Source organism: Delphinus delphis, chromosome 8 (genome assembly GCF_949987515.2).
Source record: "Delphinus delphis chromosome 8, mDelDel1.2, whole genome shotgun sequence".
In the NCBI taxonomy this organism is placed as follows: Eukaryota; Metazoa; Chordata; class Mammalia; order Artiodactyla; family Delphinidae; genus Delphinus; species Delphinus delphis.
In genome coordinates, this window is record NC_082690.1 from 108,598,559 (window position 1) to 108,616,228 (window position 17,670).

The 17,670-nt window shown below is 61.5% G+C and overlaps 1 protein-coding gene across 3 annotated transcripts in view; it reads right to left on the bottom strand.

The window, feature by feature from the left end:
- Positions 1-17,670, bottom strand: part of KCNQ1 (potassium voltage-gated channel subfamily Q member 1) — a 348,947-nt gene that overhangs the window by 252,100 nt on the left and 79,177 nt on the right. For 2 of the 3 annotated variants that reach the window (XM_060019497.1, XM_060019495.1), the window contains exons 3-6: positions 4,615-4,741; positions 4,070-4,148; positions 3,613-3,709; positions 2,901-3,041 (exon numbers count right to left, since the gene is read on the bottom strand). The exons of the other annotated variant lie outside the window; for it this stretch is intronic. In XM_060019497.1, coding sequence (XP_059875480.1) covers positions 2,901-3,041; positions 3,613-3,709; positions 4,070-4,148; positions 4,615-4,741 — 444 coding nt within the window. The remainder of the gene's footprint in view (positions 1-2,900; positions 3,042-3,612; positions 3,710-4,069; positions 4,149-4,614; positions 4,742-17,670) is intronic. 3 annotated transcript variants of the gene reach the window in all.

The following is a 17,670-nucleotide window of genomic DNA, read 5'->3' on the forward strand; positions in this document are numbered from 1 at the left end:
GGAGCACTTGGGGGCCCCAGAAGCTGGAAGAGGTGGGAAGGACCCTCCCCCAGAGCTTTCGGAGGGAGCCGGCCCTGAAACCCCTTGATCTCGGACTTCTGGTCTCCAGATCCATGAGAGAACGCAGCTCTGTTATTTTAAGGCGCTCCGTCTGCGGGACTTTGCTGTGGCCGCTGATGCGCCCGCTGTCCTGCGGGCCACAGACAGAACCGCTTTACGGGCACGTCAACTGATGCATCCACTCGTCCAGCAGACACCGGCCAAGGCTGGGCGCTGAGGATGCCGGCGCCACCCCTGTGGCACCTACAGCCCTGCCGGCGGGGCCACACGCAGCAGTGGCCACGCCCCCCCGGGAACTCGCCCCCCTGCCCTGGCTCCACAGAGGAAACAGCAGATGGCCCACCCCAGCGGCCCAGACGCCCTAGTTTCAAGTCTGTCCCACGCATCCAGCCAGAGGTGCCGGTCTGGCGTGGACGCAGCGTGGTGGTGGGCAGTGGCCCGGCCGGCAGGCCTCTCCCTGCCAGGCTGTACCACCTGGTAGGCAGACCCTGGTCTGTCCGCCCTGGACGGGGAGCCACGGGGCATGGCAGGGCCGGGCTCGCTCCCCGTGTGGCCCACGAAGCCACGCAGAGGACGGCGCGGGACAGCCACCGTCGGGCGCGGTGGCCAGCTGGCTCTGAAGCCCCCGGCCAGGCCGCGCTTCCTGAGCTGCTCGTCCAGGACGTGCCAGGAGCACAGCATAACTCGAGCCGCGGCCGCTCCACCCGCCTGGACAGCTGCAGGGGCGCCACCGCTGTGAATGGGAGTCGCCTGCCCAGGAGCTGGGCGGCGGGGGTGCCGGGCCCGCGGGAACAATGGCCAGGCCGGGGCCGCAGCTGACGGCGAGGCTGGGGCACCGGTGCCAAGCCGGGCACAAAGGGGCCGTTTTCCCGGCCGGCGGGCGGATGTTTGCACAGGTGTGCGAGCGGGAGCGCCGTTCGCAGGGGCCGGGCCGGGGGCAGCTCCGAGCGGCCGGGGAGGTGGGGGCCGGTGCCAAGGCCGAGCACCGCTTATCAGCTGAGCCGCGGCCGTCACCCATGCGCTTCCCACCGCGCCATCCAGTCCCGGGGGTCCTCCCGGCTCTGGGCATCCTGTCCCTCCACAGGACCTGCCTGTCACCAGGACGCCTCCCCTCCCTGCCCGGCGCTGGGCTGTCCCACCGAACCTGCCGGGGGGATGGGCCGGGGGCTGCCACGCCCGGGCCCGTGGAGGCACAGGCCTGCAGGGGGGCCAGCAGAGCTTGCCTTCCCTGGGCGGCCTGGCACACTGGAAGCTTCCAGAAAAAACGCTGACTCGTCCGATATCAGGCGCCCCTCCCCCAACACGTGTGGGCCTCCTGGGGGTGTGGGTGGGGGCACACGGGGCAGCTTCCCGCCCCACCCGGACCATCCGGGATGGGCCTCCCTGTGGAGGCTGGTGGGGAAGCCGGGGAGACAGTGAACCCCTACCCCGCTTCCGGAAGGAAGCAAGTCAGGGACAGACACGGCCAGGGCCCGGCACAGCCACTGCCCGGACCCGGGACCCCTTGGACCTGGTGCTGCCCCGAGGCCTCGGCCCGACCTCGTGCAGCCTGCGACCCTCTCCTCTCCCTGGCTGAGCGAGCCTGGACGTCAGCCCCCCAGCCCCCAGCTCAAAGGGGCTCCCACCGGCCACCCTCAGCTTCGGGCAGCTCGCCGCCGGGCCGGTGTCACCCGCTCTGCTGCTCAGGCTGATTCGGACCCCAGGCACTAGCCCCTGGCACCCAAGTGCACCCCACAGGGAAGGGGGAGAGCCAAGGCCGGCCCACGGCCCAGAGTTGGCCCACGGAGCCGGCATTCGGGCTGCACCCCTGTCTTCCCCCACGGCCAGGGTCTGTCCGGGCTGCCTCAGGGCCCCCTGCATGTGCTGTTCCCAGGCCGGTAAGCTGCTGGCCACCCTGCCACTGAGAGCCCAGGACCTGTCTCCCCACAAGGCCCGAGCGGAGGGTTTGTTGAGGGGTGTCCTCTGCGCCCTGAGGCCCACACACAAGTGAGGCTGGGCTTCCGTGGTGAGCAGGCCCCGGGGGCCACACAGCTCAGACGTCCTGCAGCTGGCGGAGACCCCTGCCACCACCCACAGCGTGGCCATGTGCCGCGCCCCGCGCCCCACGTCTCCCTTCCCCACCACAAGCCTGACCCCTGGGAGGAGCCAGCCCACGCTCCCGGACACGTCCAGGCCGAGGCCAGGGTGCTGGGTGCTTGCAGGAGGGGGACACGGCACACCCAAGGAGCCCAACTTCACAGGCGGGGGAGCCTCCAGGCCCCCAGGACAGAAGCCGGGGCACTGCTGTGTCACCGCTGCCTGGGGCCGGCTACAGAATTTGCGGGCCGGGTGCGCAGGCAAAACGTGGGAGCGCTTTCCTTTTTCCCAGCACCCCCCTCCCTGTCACGGTGGCTTCTGTTTGCTCTACAAAGTCACGCTCCTTGGCGCAGGGACACTGGAGGGGCCAGCACAGAACCTCACAGGCGCGGGGCACAGGGTGGCGGAGGAGCCGGCCCCAGGGAAGGCGGGAGCTGGGACCTCGTGCGGCCGTCGTGCCCACCGCACAGTCGCTCTCCGTCCCGCCAGACTTGCCTCCCAAACGGCAAGTTCAAAGATAAAAACCTTACGGACCCCACAATGGTGACTGTCGGGCTTTACGCATCCAGCGCGGGGCCCTCCTGTGCGTGGCGCCCTGTGCCGCCCGCCCGTCCAACCTGTGCCCAGGCGGGGCTTCAGGCGTTTGTGGGGTGGTCTCGAGGCGTAAGATCTTGAGACACCAGAGCCCCAGGGTGACATCCCGGCCCCGCCCCGCCCAGGCCCCGGGTGGGCAGTGGCCGCGTGGCCCAGAGGTGCCGACTTACCACCCCCCACCAGAGGGCGTCCGCGTAGCTGCCGAACTCGACCTGGCCCGACTCGTTCACGGCGTCCTTCTCGGCCAGGTACACGAAGTAGGAGGAGAAGATGAGGCCCAGGAAGCCGATGTACAGGGTGGTGATCAGCTCCTGGGAGACGGCAGAGGAGGTGTGACCAGCCGGCGCCCACGGACAGCCGGGGCCCTGCGCACCCGCGCCGGGCAGACATCACAGGGGGCGGGGCCTGCCGGCGGCAAAGCCCCAACGCTTCCCACCGAGTTGACATAAACGCCAGCGTGTCTCACATGCAGACACCGGACTTCAGAAATAATTCATTTTTCCCAGCTCGTCAGTGGCAGTGCTGGGTCTCAGCTTCCAGGAGCGAGACCAGTGCCCTGGGCCACCAGCCCGGCTCTGTTTCCTGCAGAGCCTCGGTGAGATGCGGGGCGGGGCCTCACGAAGGGGTCGGGTCAGCCGCCTCCGCCTTCACGGGGCTCATCACGATCTGCCCCGGTTTAGATTTCGGGGCCTCTCGGACCCTTTTCCGTGTGGCATTTCTGTCTTTCCATCTACCCGACAGTCTCTTGTCCCGGCTTGAGGGACGTGGGCACCACCTGCCTGGCAGGCTGGGGACACTGGCCCCTCAGCTTGGGGGCAGGACAGCCCAGCTGGCTCAGGCCGAGGCTGGGCCGAGACCCTGTCCTCCCCCCGGACCACCCACCTGGCGGTGGATGAAGACCACCGAGCCCAGCAGCCTCCACGTGCCCCCCTGGCGGTCGACGTGCAGCATCCGCAGGATCTGGAGGAAGCGGATGCCCCTGCGGAAGACAGGTCGCTGGGCGCCCCTCCCCCATGCGCCCCTCCCCCTCCCCCGTGCGCCCCTCCCCCTCCCGAAGCCCAGGGTCAAGGTGGGGGCAGCACCCCAGGCCCGGAGCCAAACCTGTACATTTCTCAATTCCTTTGGCCCCCAGACCACCTTCTGGGGGCGGCCCCAGGATCACCCCAGTTTACAGACGAGCAGACGGAGGGCCCCAGACTGTCAGGTCCCAGCCTGAGTCCCAGAAGTGAGTAAGCGCTCCTGTCCGACTCAGCACCGGCCCTGAGCCTAACCGCCTCCCCCAGCACGCGGCCCCGCCGCTCTCACACCCCCGCACCGGGGAGCCCGCAGCCCCGCCTACCTGATGGCCGAGGTGGCAAACACCTGCCCTTTGGAGCCCACGCAGAGGACGACCATGGAGGCCACGACCACGATGAGGTCTGGAGGGGACAGCGCCACCGTCACCAGCCTGGCAGCTGGACACCGGCAAGGAGCCTGGCGGTCAGGCGGGACAGGGCCCAACAGTGGGGACACGGGGACACCTCAATGGAGAGACCAGGCCCTCCGTCCCAGGCACGTGCAGAGGCCCCCCGCACCTACCTCCCCAGCCCTGTCTCGCGGGCCGCTGAGGGCAGCGGAAGCCCAGGTTGTGTTGAGCTTGACCAGACCCCCTGCCCTGTGAGCAGCCTCTTGGGACAGAGGACCTGGGCGCTGAGGCTGGCTCCTGTGTGGGGGACCTGGGAAGTCACCCCACTGGCCTTGGGATCCTGCCCTGTCACAGGCGGAGGAGGGACTCTGCCTGGTGGTGTTCGTGATGGGGGTCCACCTGCCAGATTCTGGGGGAGGGGCTCAGCTCTTGCCAGGAAACCTCGGGGTGAAGCTTCCAGGGGGGCGGGCATGACTCACCGATGATGGAAATGGGCTTCCGGGCAAAGCGCAGCCGGCCCCAGATGCCCACGTACTTGCTGCGGCAGCCGGCTGACCAGAGGCGGACCACGTACTCCGTCCCAAAGAACACGACCAGGACGATCTCCTGCGGGGACAGAGTGACGTGAGCTCACCTCAGGCCCCTCCCCCCTGCACCCCTCCCCCTCCCCCGTGAGCCCACTGAGAGCAGGCGGCCTGGGCCCCCGTCTGCTGCATCGCCCACCTGGACAGGCCCAGGTCCACCACCGCATTCAGTACCACAGAAAAAAGATCAGACACTATGACTAAGTGGGATTTATACCTGGAATGCAAGGACAGTTCAGCACATAAAAATCAACCAGTGTAATACATGACATTAACAGAGCGGAGGAAAAAAATCGCATGGTCTCCTGATCGCAACGGATGCAGGAAGAGCATTTGACAAGATTCAGCACCCTTTCGTGATAAAAACAGTAAACAAACTAGGAATAGAGGGAAACTACCTCCGTGTAATAAAGGCCATATATGAAAACCCCGCAGCGAACGTCGTATCAACGGAGAAAGGCTGGAAGCTTCTCCTCTAGGATCAGGACCGAGACAAGGATGCCCACTCTCACCACGTCTATTCAACAGAGTACTGAAGTCCCAGCCAGAGCAATTAGGCAAGAAAGAGAAATAAAAGGCTTCCAAATTGGAAAGGAAGAAGTAAAATTATCTCTGTTCACAGACGATATGATCTTATGTGTAGAAAACCCTAAAGATTCCATGCAAAAAACCTGTTAGATCTAATAAATGAGTTCAACAAAGTAGGATACAAAGTTGATCACGAAAATCAGTTGCATTGGGCTTCCCTGGTGGCGCAGTGGTTGAGAGTCCGCCTGCCAATGCAGGGGAGACGGGTTCGAGGCCTGGTCTGGGAAGATCCCACATGCCGCGGAGCAACTGGGCCCGTGAGCCACAATTACTGAGCCTGCGCGTCTGGAGCCTGTGCTCCGCAACAAGAGAGGCCGCGGTACTGAGAGGCCCGCGCACTGCGATGAAGAGTGGCCCCCGCTCGCCACAAGTAGAGAAAGCCCTCGCACAGAAACGAAGACCCAACACAGCCATAAATAAATAAATTAATTAATTTAAAAAAATCAGTTGCATTTCTATACACAAACCATGAACAATCTGGAAAAGAAATTATAAAACAATTCCATTTACACTAGCACCAAAAAGAATAAAGTACTTATGAATTAACTAAGGAGGTGGGACACTTGTACAATGAAAACTAAACAATACTGTTTAAAGAAATCAAAGACGACCAATAGATGGAAACACAACCCACGTTCACGGATTGGAAGACTTAATACCGTCAAGACGTCAATGCCACTCAAAGGGATCTGTAGACTCAATGCAATCCCTCTCAAAACCCTGATGACAATTTTTGCAGAAACAGAAAAAGCCCTCAGATTCACACGAAATCTCAAGGGCCCCTGGATAGCCAAAACAAGATGTGGTCCATCCACACGACGGAATGTTCCTCAGCCTTAGAAAGGAGGGAAGTGCTGGCACAGGCTGCAGCGTGGATGGACCTGAGGACGTCGTCAGCTCACTTCCAGCTGGTGCCCTGCCCTGTCCCCACCCCGTCCCAACCCAGGGAACCCAGCCCCGTCTGGGGACTCCCGCTCCCATGCCCGGCCTTGCCTTCCCCCACCATGGGGCCCACCGGGAGGGGGTAACCGGACACTGGCTCCCGAATGCCCACAACTAGGATGGAATCCTCATACCGTCCAGCTTGTGTGTGGGGCAAGCTCGGGGGATGATGGGAGAAAACGTGGGACATTTCCCGCTTTGCTTTTGCAAGAAAGTTCTTGGTTTGCAACGTCAGGTTCTTCAGGGTCGGGGTATGTACGGTCGGGGGCACGTGGGGGATGGTGGAGAGTGAGGGAGGGGGGACGCTCGCAGGCTCTGTGGCCTCAGAGGGTCGTGCTGGCGCCACCTCTGTCCTCAGCTGGAGGGTGGCTGAGCCCACCGGGGAAGGAGCCGTGTTTACCTGCCCACCACCCTCTCCCTGGCCCTGGAGCATGCCCGCCTTGGTTGGCCCTGGACACGGATCTGATGGAGTGAATGAATGAATGAACGAACGAACGACCGATCAGACCAACGAGCGACCGAGGGCTCCCTGGTACCAGGGCTTCGTCTCGGGCGTGTGTTTCCCGAGATTCTGGCCCAGCCGGTCCTAAGTGGGTGTAAGGAGGAGATGACAGACAGGAGGCCCTAGCAATGAACGACGGCGTAGGGGGGGAGCGGCTGGAGGGTCCGGCTTCCAGTGTTTGGCCATCTCGACAAGGGCCGCAGAGCCACCACCTCTGGGTCCCCAAAGCTGAGACACCAGTGCTGGCATCTTCAGAGAGGAGGGGTCACCGGACTGCTGATGGCCCTGAGGGGGCGGACAGAGTCCCCCAAAGAGCAGTCCTCAGGGCCTCCATCCCAGCTCTGCAAATCCAGACACCGCCGGGCTGATGAGTCACTTAGCAGGTTTGTTCTTATTTCGATGCGTTATTTTTTTACTTAAATACCTTCTCCAGCCGCGTCCTAAGCATATTCGAAGCGATAGAAATCTTACAAACATCAGGTAAGAGCTTACTGCACTTCAGTCTTGCAACAGACCTTCTGATAAATAAGTAACTCCCAGGGCTGGCTGTTGACGCTGCGTGTCTCCCCCTCCCCCCAGATTATCCTGGCCTCGAGCTCAGAGCTCCCCCTGCCCTCTTGGGGCTGGCGGGCTGGGGCTGGGGGACTCTCCCCCTGGACGGGTGAGAGGTAGGAATAACTTAAAACAACGCTAAGCCCCAAGTCCCATTTGAGCCTGGAATGCAGCTCGAGGCCGGGATGGACATGCCACCAGTCCACCACCGGCATGCTGGGCGGGAGAGAGCCCGGACCGGGGCGGGGGGAGCACACGTTTGCTCCAAGATCAAACGATCCCCACACCGTCAGCCTCGAGCGCTGGGCAGGGTGGCACTTGGGGCCAAGGCCGGGACCTCCAGGGCGTCGCCGTGGCCCAGCCATCACCATCTTTTGGAGCCACCTGTCCACTGACCTGGGTGCCGGGAGGGCGGACAGGCTGGCCTGAAGTTCTGGACCTGCAGGGACTCTGGAATTCTTTCACCAGAGGGGCCTGGGCCACCCTGGGCTGGGGGCTGCTCTGGGGGCTTTGACTGGGCTGGACTGTCCATCTGTGGAGGCCAGTAGGCTAGGGCCTGCCGGAGGGCTGACCCCCCCAAGTCTTCCTGTGGGGCTGCCCCTGACTCAGGGGACAGCACCCCCAGTCCAAAGCAGGCTCACGGAATGGCAGGGCTGCTTCCTCTTAGCTCCGGGGAAAGGGGGACCAGCCTCCAGCCTCAGTGACCCAGACCCAGAGGATGACCCCCCGAACCCCTACCCCCGGCCACCCTCCCTGCCCTGGGTTTTCTCCAGCCGGCAGGGGCAGGCCTGCAGCTCGGCTGTCTCTGCAGACCAGGCCCTGAGCAAGCCCCGGAGGGGAACACAGAGGCCTCAAGCTCCCCCCAGAGCCTGCCCACCTCAGTCCCTGCCTCCACACCCCAGCTCAAGCCACCGCCCTGGCCCCACGGCCCACACTAAGGGTCAGGGCTTGCCCCGGCCCACCCGAGAGCCTGCCGCCGGCCCCAAGGCACACGCCCCTCCCCGCCTGGGCCCGAGTGCTCGGCCTGGGGCCCTGTCCTTCCAGCTCCTCCTCCCCCCGCCCCCCAGGTCCCCACACCCCCCTCGGTCCCGCTCAGGCCCCCCCCCATCACACCTGACCCCTCCACTGATAAGAGTCAGCCCAGAGGCCCCTGTCCACGAGCCCATGTGGTGTCTGCATGCCCGCATGTGAGCAGGGGTCAAGGATACTGGCCGGAGCACGGCCCTGAGCTCTGCCCCACAGATATGGGGAGAAGGGGCCGTCCTCGTGTCAGGGACCTCCGCTAAGACCGCAGTCACCAGAGGGACGAAGGGCCCCCTCCCACCTGGCCACTGTCCCTCAGACAAAGCAAGGTCGCCTCCCAGCTGCACTTGGCCTCATGGACCAGGGACCTGTGAGCCGGCCAGGCGCCAACACCAGGGCACAGGCCCGAGAATCCCCCGCCTGTGGGAAGCAGACCAGGCACTCAGACGTCAGGGCTCCAGGCAGCCACGAGCCCCGCACCTGGCGGCCGTGCCCCTCCTTCTGTGAGTTTCAGAGCAGCGGGTCCTGGGCTCCCCATGTGTCTCACAAGCAGCGGGGTTTGGGGTGGCTCTTGGCAGTATTATTTGTAATGTTTAGAATTATTTTAAAAAACAAAGTTCCTAAGAAACAACTCAATTAAAAAATGGGTATGAAACTCGAATAGGCATTTCTCTAGAGAAGACATACAGACGGTCAAGAAGCACATGAAAAGCTGCTCAACACCACTGGCCGTCGGGAAACGCAAATCGAAACCACAGCGAGACACCGCCTCACACCCATCAGGACGGCTACTATCAGGGAAGCGAGATAAGTGCTGGCGCGGATGCAGAGAAACTGGAGCCTTGCGAACGGTGGGCGGGAATGTAAAATGGTGCGGCCGCTGTGGAACAGTGTGGAGGGTCCTCGAAACTTAAAAATAGAATCACATGTGATCCAGCAACTCCACTTCTGGGTATAGCCTCAAAAAAAAAAAAAAAGAAAAGAAAAGAAAGCAGGATCTCAAAGGTATTTGCACACCCGTGTTCACAGCAGCACTACTTACAACAGCCGAAAGGTGGAAGCAACCCAAGTGTCCGTCGAATGAACAGATACACAAACTGAGGTCCGTCCACACGACGGAATATTACTCAGCCTTACAGGGAAGGCAATTCTCACACAGGCTGTGATGTGGGCGAACCTTGGGGACACTACACTCAGTGAGAGAATTCAGACACAGAAGGACAAATCCTGTCTGATTCCACCCACATGAGGTCCCTGGAGGAGTCACGTCCATAGAGACAGAAAGTAGACGGTGGGGTCCCGGGGCTGGGAGAGGGGAGTGAGTGTGTAATGGGGACAGAGTCTCTGCTTGGAAAGACAGAAACTTCTGCAGGCAGATGGTGTGACGTTCCCTCAACAGCGTCAATGTACTTAATGCCGTCCAACCGCGCACTTAAAAGTGGTTAAGATGGTAACCTGTATGTTCTATGTATTTTACCACAATGTCAATAAAAAGAAAGCCTTTCGGTGGCTGCCGGGGGCCGGGGGAGTGAGGAATGGGGGTCACTGCTGACGGGTGCAAGGTTCCCTTTCGGGGTGACGACAAAGTTCTGAAACTAGACGGAGGTGGTGGTGGTACAACGTTGTTAATGCGTTAAATGCACTTGAAAATGGTGACCTGTGCGGCGAGTGTGTTTTTCCATGACACAAACGTCCCCTGCCCCCGGGCGCTCTGCGCTCAGGCCTCTGCCTGGACCTTGGGGCCGGCCCCGCGGGGCAGAAACCGCCGTCCTTGAGCCTCTGACTCTCAATTTTGTGGTCCATTGTTAGTTCACTGTTAAATGAGCAAACGGAGCACGGTGATTGCCTGCAAAGGTCACTCGGGTGCAGCCGCGTCCCCAGTGGAGGACAGTGCAGGAAGCGAAGCGCAAAGGCCAGGCCGCACTGGACACGGGCGGGCACTGGACCCCCGAGACAGTGCAGCGCCGGGCCGAGGGTCCCGGCTACCAACGGGACGCCCAGGGCCCGGCTCGCTCTGCACGAGGAGGCGCCGCCATCGGGCAGATGGACACGGGGACCCCCGAGCTTGACCAAGTTACAAGTAAGGGGAACAGCCCGCACCCGCCTTCGGTGTTTTGGGGTAACGGCAGTCAACAGCAGATCCGCAAATCCCGAGAGTCAAGATAAAGGCTCAGAAAAGCAGGTGCTTCTCTGGGTTTTCCAGCCCCGGTACGCAAAGGGGAAAGGGTGCGGATCCCTTGGGCGTTTCGTAATCCCCGTGGCACCACTTCCCACCCCCCCAGAAGGGTGAAGGTCCACGCGGCCGTCTTATCTATTGCTTCGTTTTTATCAGCTCGTGAGTCCTCATGCATCGGATGCGTTCTGAGGCTCAGCCCTGCCCGCACAGCCTGGCTCAGAAGCGCTGGCAACGGCCCGCGGAGCACGGCCCCGGGTGACAGAAAGCGAGCCGGCCCGGAGGCTAAGCCCCGCGCGTTGCCTGTGCGCAGAGCCTAGCTTCTCGGATGAAAGCGCCTGTTTTGTTGTATTTGCTGAACAATAAAGGAAACCTCACGGACCCTCATCGCTCTCCCCCTGGTGCTTAGATGATACTGCTCTGTTATCCTCATGATGAAAAATCAATTTTAAAGAGAGTTGGAAGGTTAACTGCCGGGAATTAAGCACTGAGATTTGTGGGGTGGAGGGGTGGGGGCCGACGGAAAGCAGAAATTGGGGTTGAGGACAAAAGGCACGGCACCCTCCCAGGCGGCCGTGTGGATGCCAGACGTGGGCAACTCGGAGATGGGGCCTGGGGGACCCACTGCGGGAGCTCCTGGTCCCTCGAAGGCTTCCAGGTGAGAAGGACGCCTGTGCTTTCTGGGGTAAACAGGATTTCACCAGACAGATGGGGGAGCCTGGAGGAGGGGTGGACTTGGGGGCCAGGCCACGCCACCCGTCAAGGCCAGGGGCGCAGGCCACCAGGGTGAGGTCTCTGGAAGAGGTGCGGGCCGCCTGGCCCCGGCCAGGTGTCCCCGGGGGGGGAGGGGGCTGGGGTCCCCAGCACAGAGCCCGGTTGGCGGGCTCCAGGGCCAGCTGTTCCACCTCCACGGGGGACCGATAAGCCCCAGAGGGGGCCGGCCTCGGCATTCCCGGGAAGGTCCGCTGGCCGGAGGGCGCGGAGCCGGCCTGCGTGCTGCTCAAAGGCTCTTTGTTCAGGGGCCTGCCTGAGGCCAGCTGCTCCCAGCCGCGCACCCAGGCGAGGGCCATGGGCCTCCTGGTGACATGTGCTGGGCACAGCTGGCCGCCCTGCCCCCACCGCGGAACACCAGCACCTCCACCCAGCCAGAGCTGCCCGGCCTGGGGCAGGCACAGGCTGTGGTCCTGCACGGGGCCGGGATTCTGCCCGCCCAGGACCCGCTGCGGGCTGACCCCCACACCCCTCCCCACCCAACTCCCCTGAGCCGTGGGGAGCCCCTGTGCTCGGCCGTGTTCCCCGGTCCCACGGCCTCCCTGGATGCACGGCCACCACCTTGCCCCTGGGCCCCTCTGCGCCCGGCCCGAGGTCCCAGCGGCCCGAGGTGGCCGTGACAGGGTCGGTGGGCCAGGCCCTGGGTCAGGCGCTGGGAGAAGGGAGGGGATGGCCCTGTGGCCCGAGGGGCATCCACGCTAGGACAGAAGGGCAGGCCGGCCCCCGAAAGCATCCACCCTCCCGCAGGACAGTGAGATCCAGGGCCACCAGACGCCCAGGGCTGGTGACCCGGGTCAGCCCCTCAAGCCCGCGGTGCCTCAGTGACCCCGTCTGTGAAACGCGGGTGCTGGCGGGACCCACCTCCTTGGGCTGTGGGGAGGAAGGATCTAGAAGACAGGGCTGTGTTGAGTGGGGAGGCGGTCCCCAGCACAGGTGGGGAGGCCTAGGGGAGGGCCCAACCCAGACGGGTCTCACAGCACCGACGGCCCTCCTGACTGGCGCCCAGACCCCATCTGACAGATGCTGAACCTTTTGCTGCCTGTCCTGTCCTGAGCTGTGTCCCCCCTCCCCGACCAGGCAGCAGCGCTCAGCCCAGCCCAGGGGACCCCTCCCCATGCCACCTCGTCAGCTGTCTGTCCAAGGCCGGGCCTATCTTTACCCCAGAAGCCCAGCCCAGCCCCGAGCCCACAAGGCGCCCACCTGCTGCTCAAAGGGCCACGTGGCAACTCCATGTGGGGTTTCCTTCCTCCTTGATGGGCCTGCATCCCCTCCCCAGAGAGGGTCGGGTCCCCTGGGCTCCCCCTTGTACCGTCAACCCCAGCCTCACGGGAGCCACATCTGAACACTTCACGACGACTCCACAGGCTGAGTGGCCACTGGGCAGGGCCCACCTCCCACAGGGGCACCTCCTCCACCACGAGCTCCCTGGGAAACCCTCTTCCAGGGAGCAAGCAAAGCACAAGGACGCGCCTGGAGCAACCCCTTCCTGCAGCCAGCCGCTCAGGACCCCACTCCGTGGAGACCCAGGGTGCAGTGGGGGTCAGTCCAGGCCCCTCCAGCACCACCACCGCCCCCTTCGTCCTCTGTCCGAAGTTCTGCAAGTAACTGCAAACCCCAGCACCTGTCACTCCAGGCACAGCAAATGGGTCCGAGCCCCGAGGGAGTGGGTATGTGATGGGGGTTTCAGCAAGACGGGGGCCTTGGGGCACACCGTGCCCTGGCACGTTCTCGGGCCCGTTCTCGTGGGGGCCAGATCCTTCCCAGCATCGCAGGCTGTTGGGCTCAGGCTCTGGAAAGAGGCCGCCTGCCTGCAGCGGGGAGGAGAGGGGCGCGAGGTCATTTTAATTTCACGTGGACTGACGGTGCCAAGCCAACTAAAGTCACACGAGCTGCAGGTGGTTTACTGAGATGCCTCCAGCCCTGGGACCAGCGACACGGGGGTGCCCAAGCGCCGCCCGCTTCCTCCCCACCTGGGCGTCCCCAGGTCAGCGGGCGGACAAGGTTCGGCGCCCCGACACCTGGCTGGCACGGGAGAGTCAGATGCGGCCGAGAAGAGGGCCCCCGGGCGGTAGTCTGGGCAGATTCTGACAAAGCAAAGCCTGCTCGTCCCCCAACCCCAGGGTGCCTGGCAGATGGTGGGTACCCAGGAGGCATTTGGTAAAAAAAAAAAAAGAAAAATGCGTGTGTGTGTGTTTACACAAAATATAACCTACATATTTTACCGTATTATTATTTGCTTTCCACGAGTGAATTTCAACCCCCTGGGGAGATGCACTTGTGAAGACAACGAAGCCACTGGCAAGTGACGTGGGCAACAGCGTGGAAATGACAAATGTCCCGTCGGCGTTGGGCCCGGACGGGGGCCCGGGAAGCGCCCTCCTGCACGCAGAGGGGCTGCTTTCATCACTGAACGCGGCCTGCGTGCTCCCCACTGGCCTCCTCTCCCCGATGGCCACGGAGGGGAGCGCTGCTTAATCCCCAAATAGTCAAGCCTTTTCGGTGACCTTGTAACCATTTATTTCTAATTGTATTGGGCTTTGATGAGAAAATGTGAACAGCTAATTCTCAATTTTTCCAAGTGTGTTAGGTGTTTTTATGGCCACATAAAGTGACTGGTCTTTACAAGTGTTCCATGGGTGTAAACAGAACACCTCCGTGATTAGGATGCATAGCTCTAGTGCTGGTTTTGAAATGCGGGAAGAGGGCCTTCCACCGTGCGGCCCACCACCCCGGAATTAGGGCCTGTAGCCCCAGCTGACTCCAGGCGGGGCAGAGGGGAGCCGTCCCCATGGACCCTAAGCTCTTCGTGACGGTTGTTTGAAGGAGCCACACTTGGGGATGCCTGCTGCCTGGCTACAGGTAACAGGGACTTATTTGGGCTTACTGTTGGAATCTGAAATTGCTCACAATTGCAACGTGTAACCATCCGGGTCTCTACCGATATTTTCGTCTGCTAGAATCGGCCCGTGCTGAGAAAGATGCGCTAAAATTTCCCGTGAGCATCACCGTCAACCCCTGCATTTCCAATAGCGCTTGCTTTACGTATCTTGTTATGCTCTCTGACGCATAAAGTTTTCTCCGCTAGAAATGGTGCCTTGTCCAGGCCGGTCTCAGCACGGACCCTGATGCTTCCACCCTGCTTTTGTTTTTTCCTTTTGTGTGCACTTGCTGGGCATCACTTTGGCCACCCCTTCATTTTTCAGCTGTCATCACCGGTTTGCTTGACTGAATTGCTCTGAACAATGTATTTGTTAAAAATAAAAACCCTTCTGACAGTCTCTGCCTTTTAACAGAGGCATTCAAGCCATTCACATTTAGTGTAAAACTGGATATGTCTGGCTTCTTTCCACTTTACTGTCTGTTTGCTATTTCACTTGGTTTGTTTCTTTCATTCTCTTCATAGTCGTCAAGTTGATCAGTATATTACCCATTTCCTTTTTATTCAAGAATTTGGGAGTTTCACTGAACCCTTCCGTCCCATCACTGTGATCCTTCAGTTCCTTAACTCGTAACCACACTTGCTCTGGCCTAGGAACAGTTTCCACTGTAGAGCTTCCCCTACGGCTGTCTCCCCAGTGAGGCAGGAATTGGCGTGACTTTGTTCCTGTCAGTGGCTCTGTGGGTGAATAAAGCAACTCCAATGTTGCTTTTATAGACCCCATGAAACCCTGCAGCTTTTGCAAGAACGCTAACTTCACCTTGCAGTCAACTAGCATCCTGTGGTCGGACACAGACGGTGGGGACACGGCAGGGAGCAGGCGTGGCAGACGGGGTCTCTGGGACAGGACTGAGGACAAGTGATGACTTCATTATGGGACATCTGCATGCTGTGAGGATTCTGCTTTCCTTCCCCACAGCCACTCTGGCAACTGTCTGCTGTGACGATGAGAGATGGAGGACCCACCAGGCTTCAGAATCTCAACGACTCTGGAAACCAAATAAATTCGTTATTTGGTTTTTGCTTCCACATTTCAAGAGGCGAAACTCTCCACGTGCCTGCACTTAGGTATCTGGGAACGTCTTCCTCCCAAGCAGATAAAAAGAAGGAAACGACCCATCCTTCGCTTCCTTCCTTCATTTATTCATCCTGGTCTCAGCACAGTGACCCCCCACCCCCCAGAACTGCTGGGCCAGCTTGCCATCTTCCCAACGCTGGGAACACCAGAGCCCGATCCTTTGTCCATCCAGCTGCACCTACTGTGTGCCAGGCGCTCTGTGTGGACCACGTCCTTGATGCACATCCACGGGCCTGCCGCTGAGAGCATCTGACATCTCCGTGAGCCACTCGGCACACTCCTGCTGGGCACCTGGATGCCAAGCCCATGCCCGAGGCCACCCTCCTCCTGGGGGCTCAGGGAAGAGCACAGAGGGCTGGGGCAGCAGCTGTGTCCACACAGCCTCCTTTCTGTCCTCAGCAGCCACCTATTTCCTGGGCCTTCACCTTTGCAACTCCTCCCCTGCCCCTCAGCCCCCTTCTCCCCTCAGTGCCACCTTCACAGGCGTCTGCCGGCCCATCCCCACCACCAGCTTCCTCTACCGCCCAGTCCTCTCATCATATTAGAAGCCCCCTGGTTTCCCCTCACGAGGTCACCGTTGTCACAGTGGGATGCAGGGCCGGAGCCCAGGAACCTCTCCCATCTCACTCTGGCTGAGTCCCGGGCTCTGAGCACAGCACCAAACCCAGGACCCGGGCTGGGCCGTTAGAACCACGGGCGACAACAGTCCCTGAGGGCTACTCGCCCCTCACGCCAACAGGGGCAGGTCAGAATGACCCCCAACCTCCCTCGCTCAACAAGTCTGCCCCACTCGGGCACCATTCGGGGTTGACGTGTGTCCCTCCCAAATTCGCAAGTTGAAGTCCTGACCCCTCAAAATGTGACCTTATGTGGAAACATGGTCATTGCAGATGTGATTAAGTTGAGGTTACTAGGATGGGCCCCTAATCCAATCCGACTGCTGTCCTTATAAACGGGGGACGTTAGGACACAGACACACACAGGAGAACCCCATGTGAACATGGGGAAGCAGAGGTCAGGGTGAGGCTTCCACTAGCCAAGGAATGTCCCTGGTCAGAGCTGGGGGAGAGGCCCCCTCCCAACCTCAGATACCAACCCCCCGCACCCTGATCATGAACTCCTGGCCTGAGGGGGCGGCACTGGTGCCGGGGGCTCCAGCCTGACCCCACGGCCGAGCCAAGGGTCCCTGGGGACGTCCAGGCCGTAGGCCCTGGAGCTTCGTCCTCCTGGGAAGGGGTCTCAGAACATCGGCCGCACCTCTCCCACTCCGTGGAAAAACCCGTGATGCTGGCGGACAGCAGATGAGAAGCCAAGACCCCTGGGTGGGAAGGGGGGGTGTGGCGGGAGAGGCACCGGGGCTCCGAGCAGAGGAAAGGCAGGCGGGGGTTTCGGGGAGGCAGGTCCTGAGCCCCAGACAGGAGTGGCTGGCGGGGGCGGGAGGGAGGCCACCGTGCCCGTGGCCGCACCGTCAGCTGCCCGGCAGCCAGCTCTACACGTGTTTACAGCAAATCCCCCACCTTCCCCAGGCGGGGAGCGCTGTTTCCGTCCACAGGGCAGCTACACGGGGTTGACTTTCAGCCCAGGAACCCCACTGCTGAGGGCTGTGAACCCCAAAGAAGCCCCGCCCCACCGATCTCTGCCTTGGCCACTCAGCTCGGGGAGGAGGACCATGGCGGGGGGGCTGGGGGGGTGGGATTTTCTCTGCCGAGCTTCTCAAAGTGTGTTACTGAAGAATTGACCCAGAACTAGAAGCAGACCACAGCGGAGACTTGGGGGTGAAAACCCTTCCTCGGGATCCAGTCCAAGCGCAGCGCTGCATGCACTGAGGCTGCTCCCCCCGTGTGTGTGCGAGAGCACGTGCATGTGCACGCGTGCGCATGTGCGTGGTGTGCGTGCGCCCGAGCCTGCCCGCGTGTGCGCTGCGCACGGGCCGTTCCTCTGTGTCCTGACAGCTGGGAACCTGCTCTGATGCTGCACGTCTGGAGATTTTAATGACAGGCGTGAATTTAAACAGGTTTTGTTTTTTCTTTCTTTCCTTTCAGGAATGTTTTAAGGGATTGAGAGGAAATTGTGCACGGATTTTGCTGTTTCAAGAGCTGATACGTGAGCAGCTTCAGACGACGTGTGTTGTTTTAGGGCCGAAGTTTACAAAGTAAGAGCGTGACACAAAGGCGGACGCGCCGGGCACTCGAGAGCTGGCTACTTGGATTTCGCTCCTCAGAGAAGGGGCTGCCTTCCCCGGGAACAGAACTGGAAGGAAACGGCGAAAGTCTGATCTTCAACCCCCACTGTCCCCGTCCCCCGCCCCGACGGTGACCTGTTCCCAGAGAGCTGGGGCAGCCCGCAGCCGAGGGGATGGGGAGGGGGCTTGGGGCAGCTCTGGG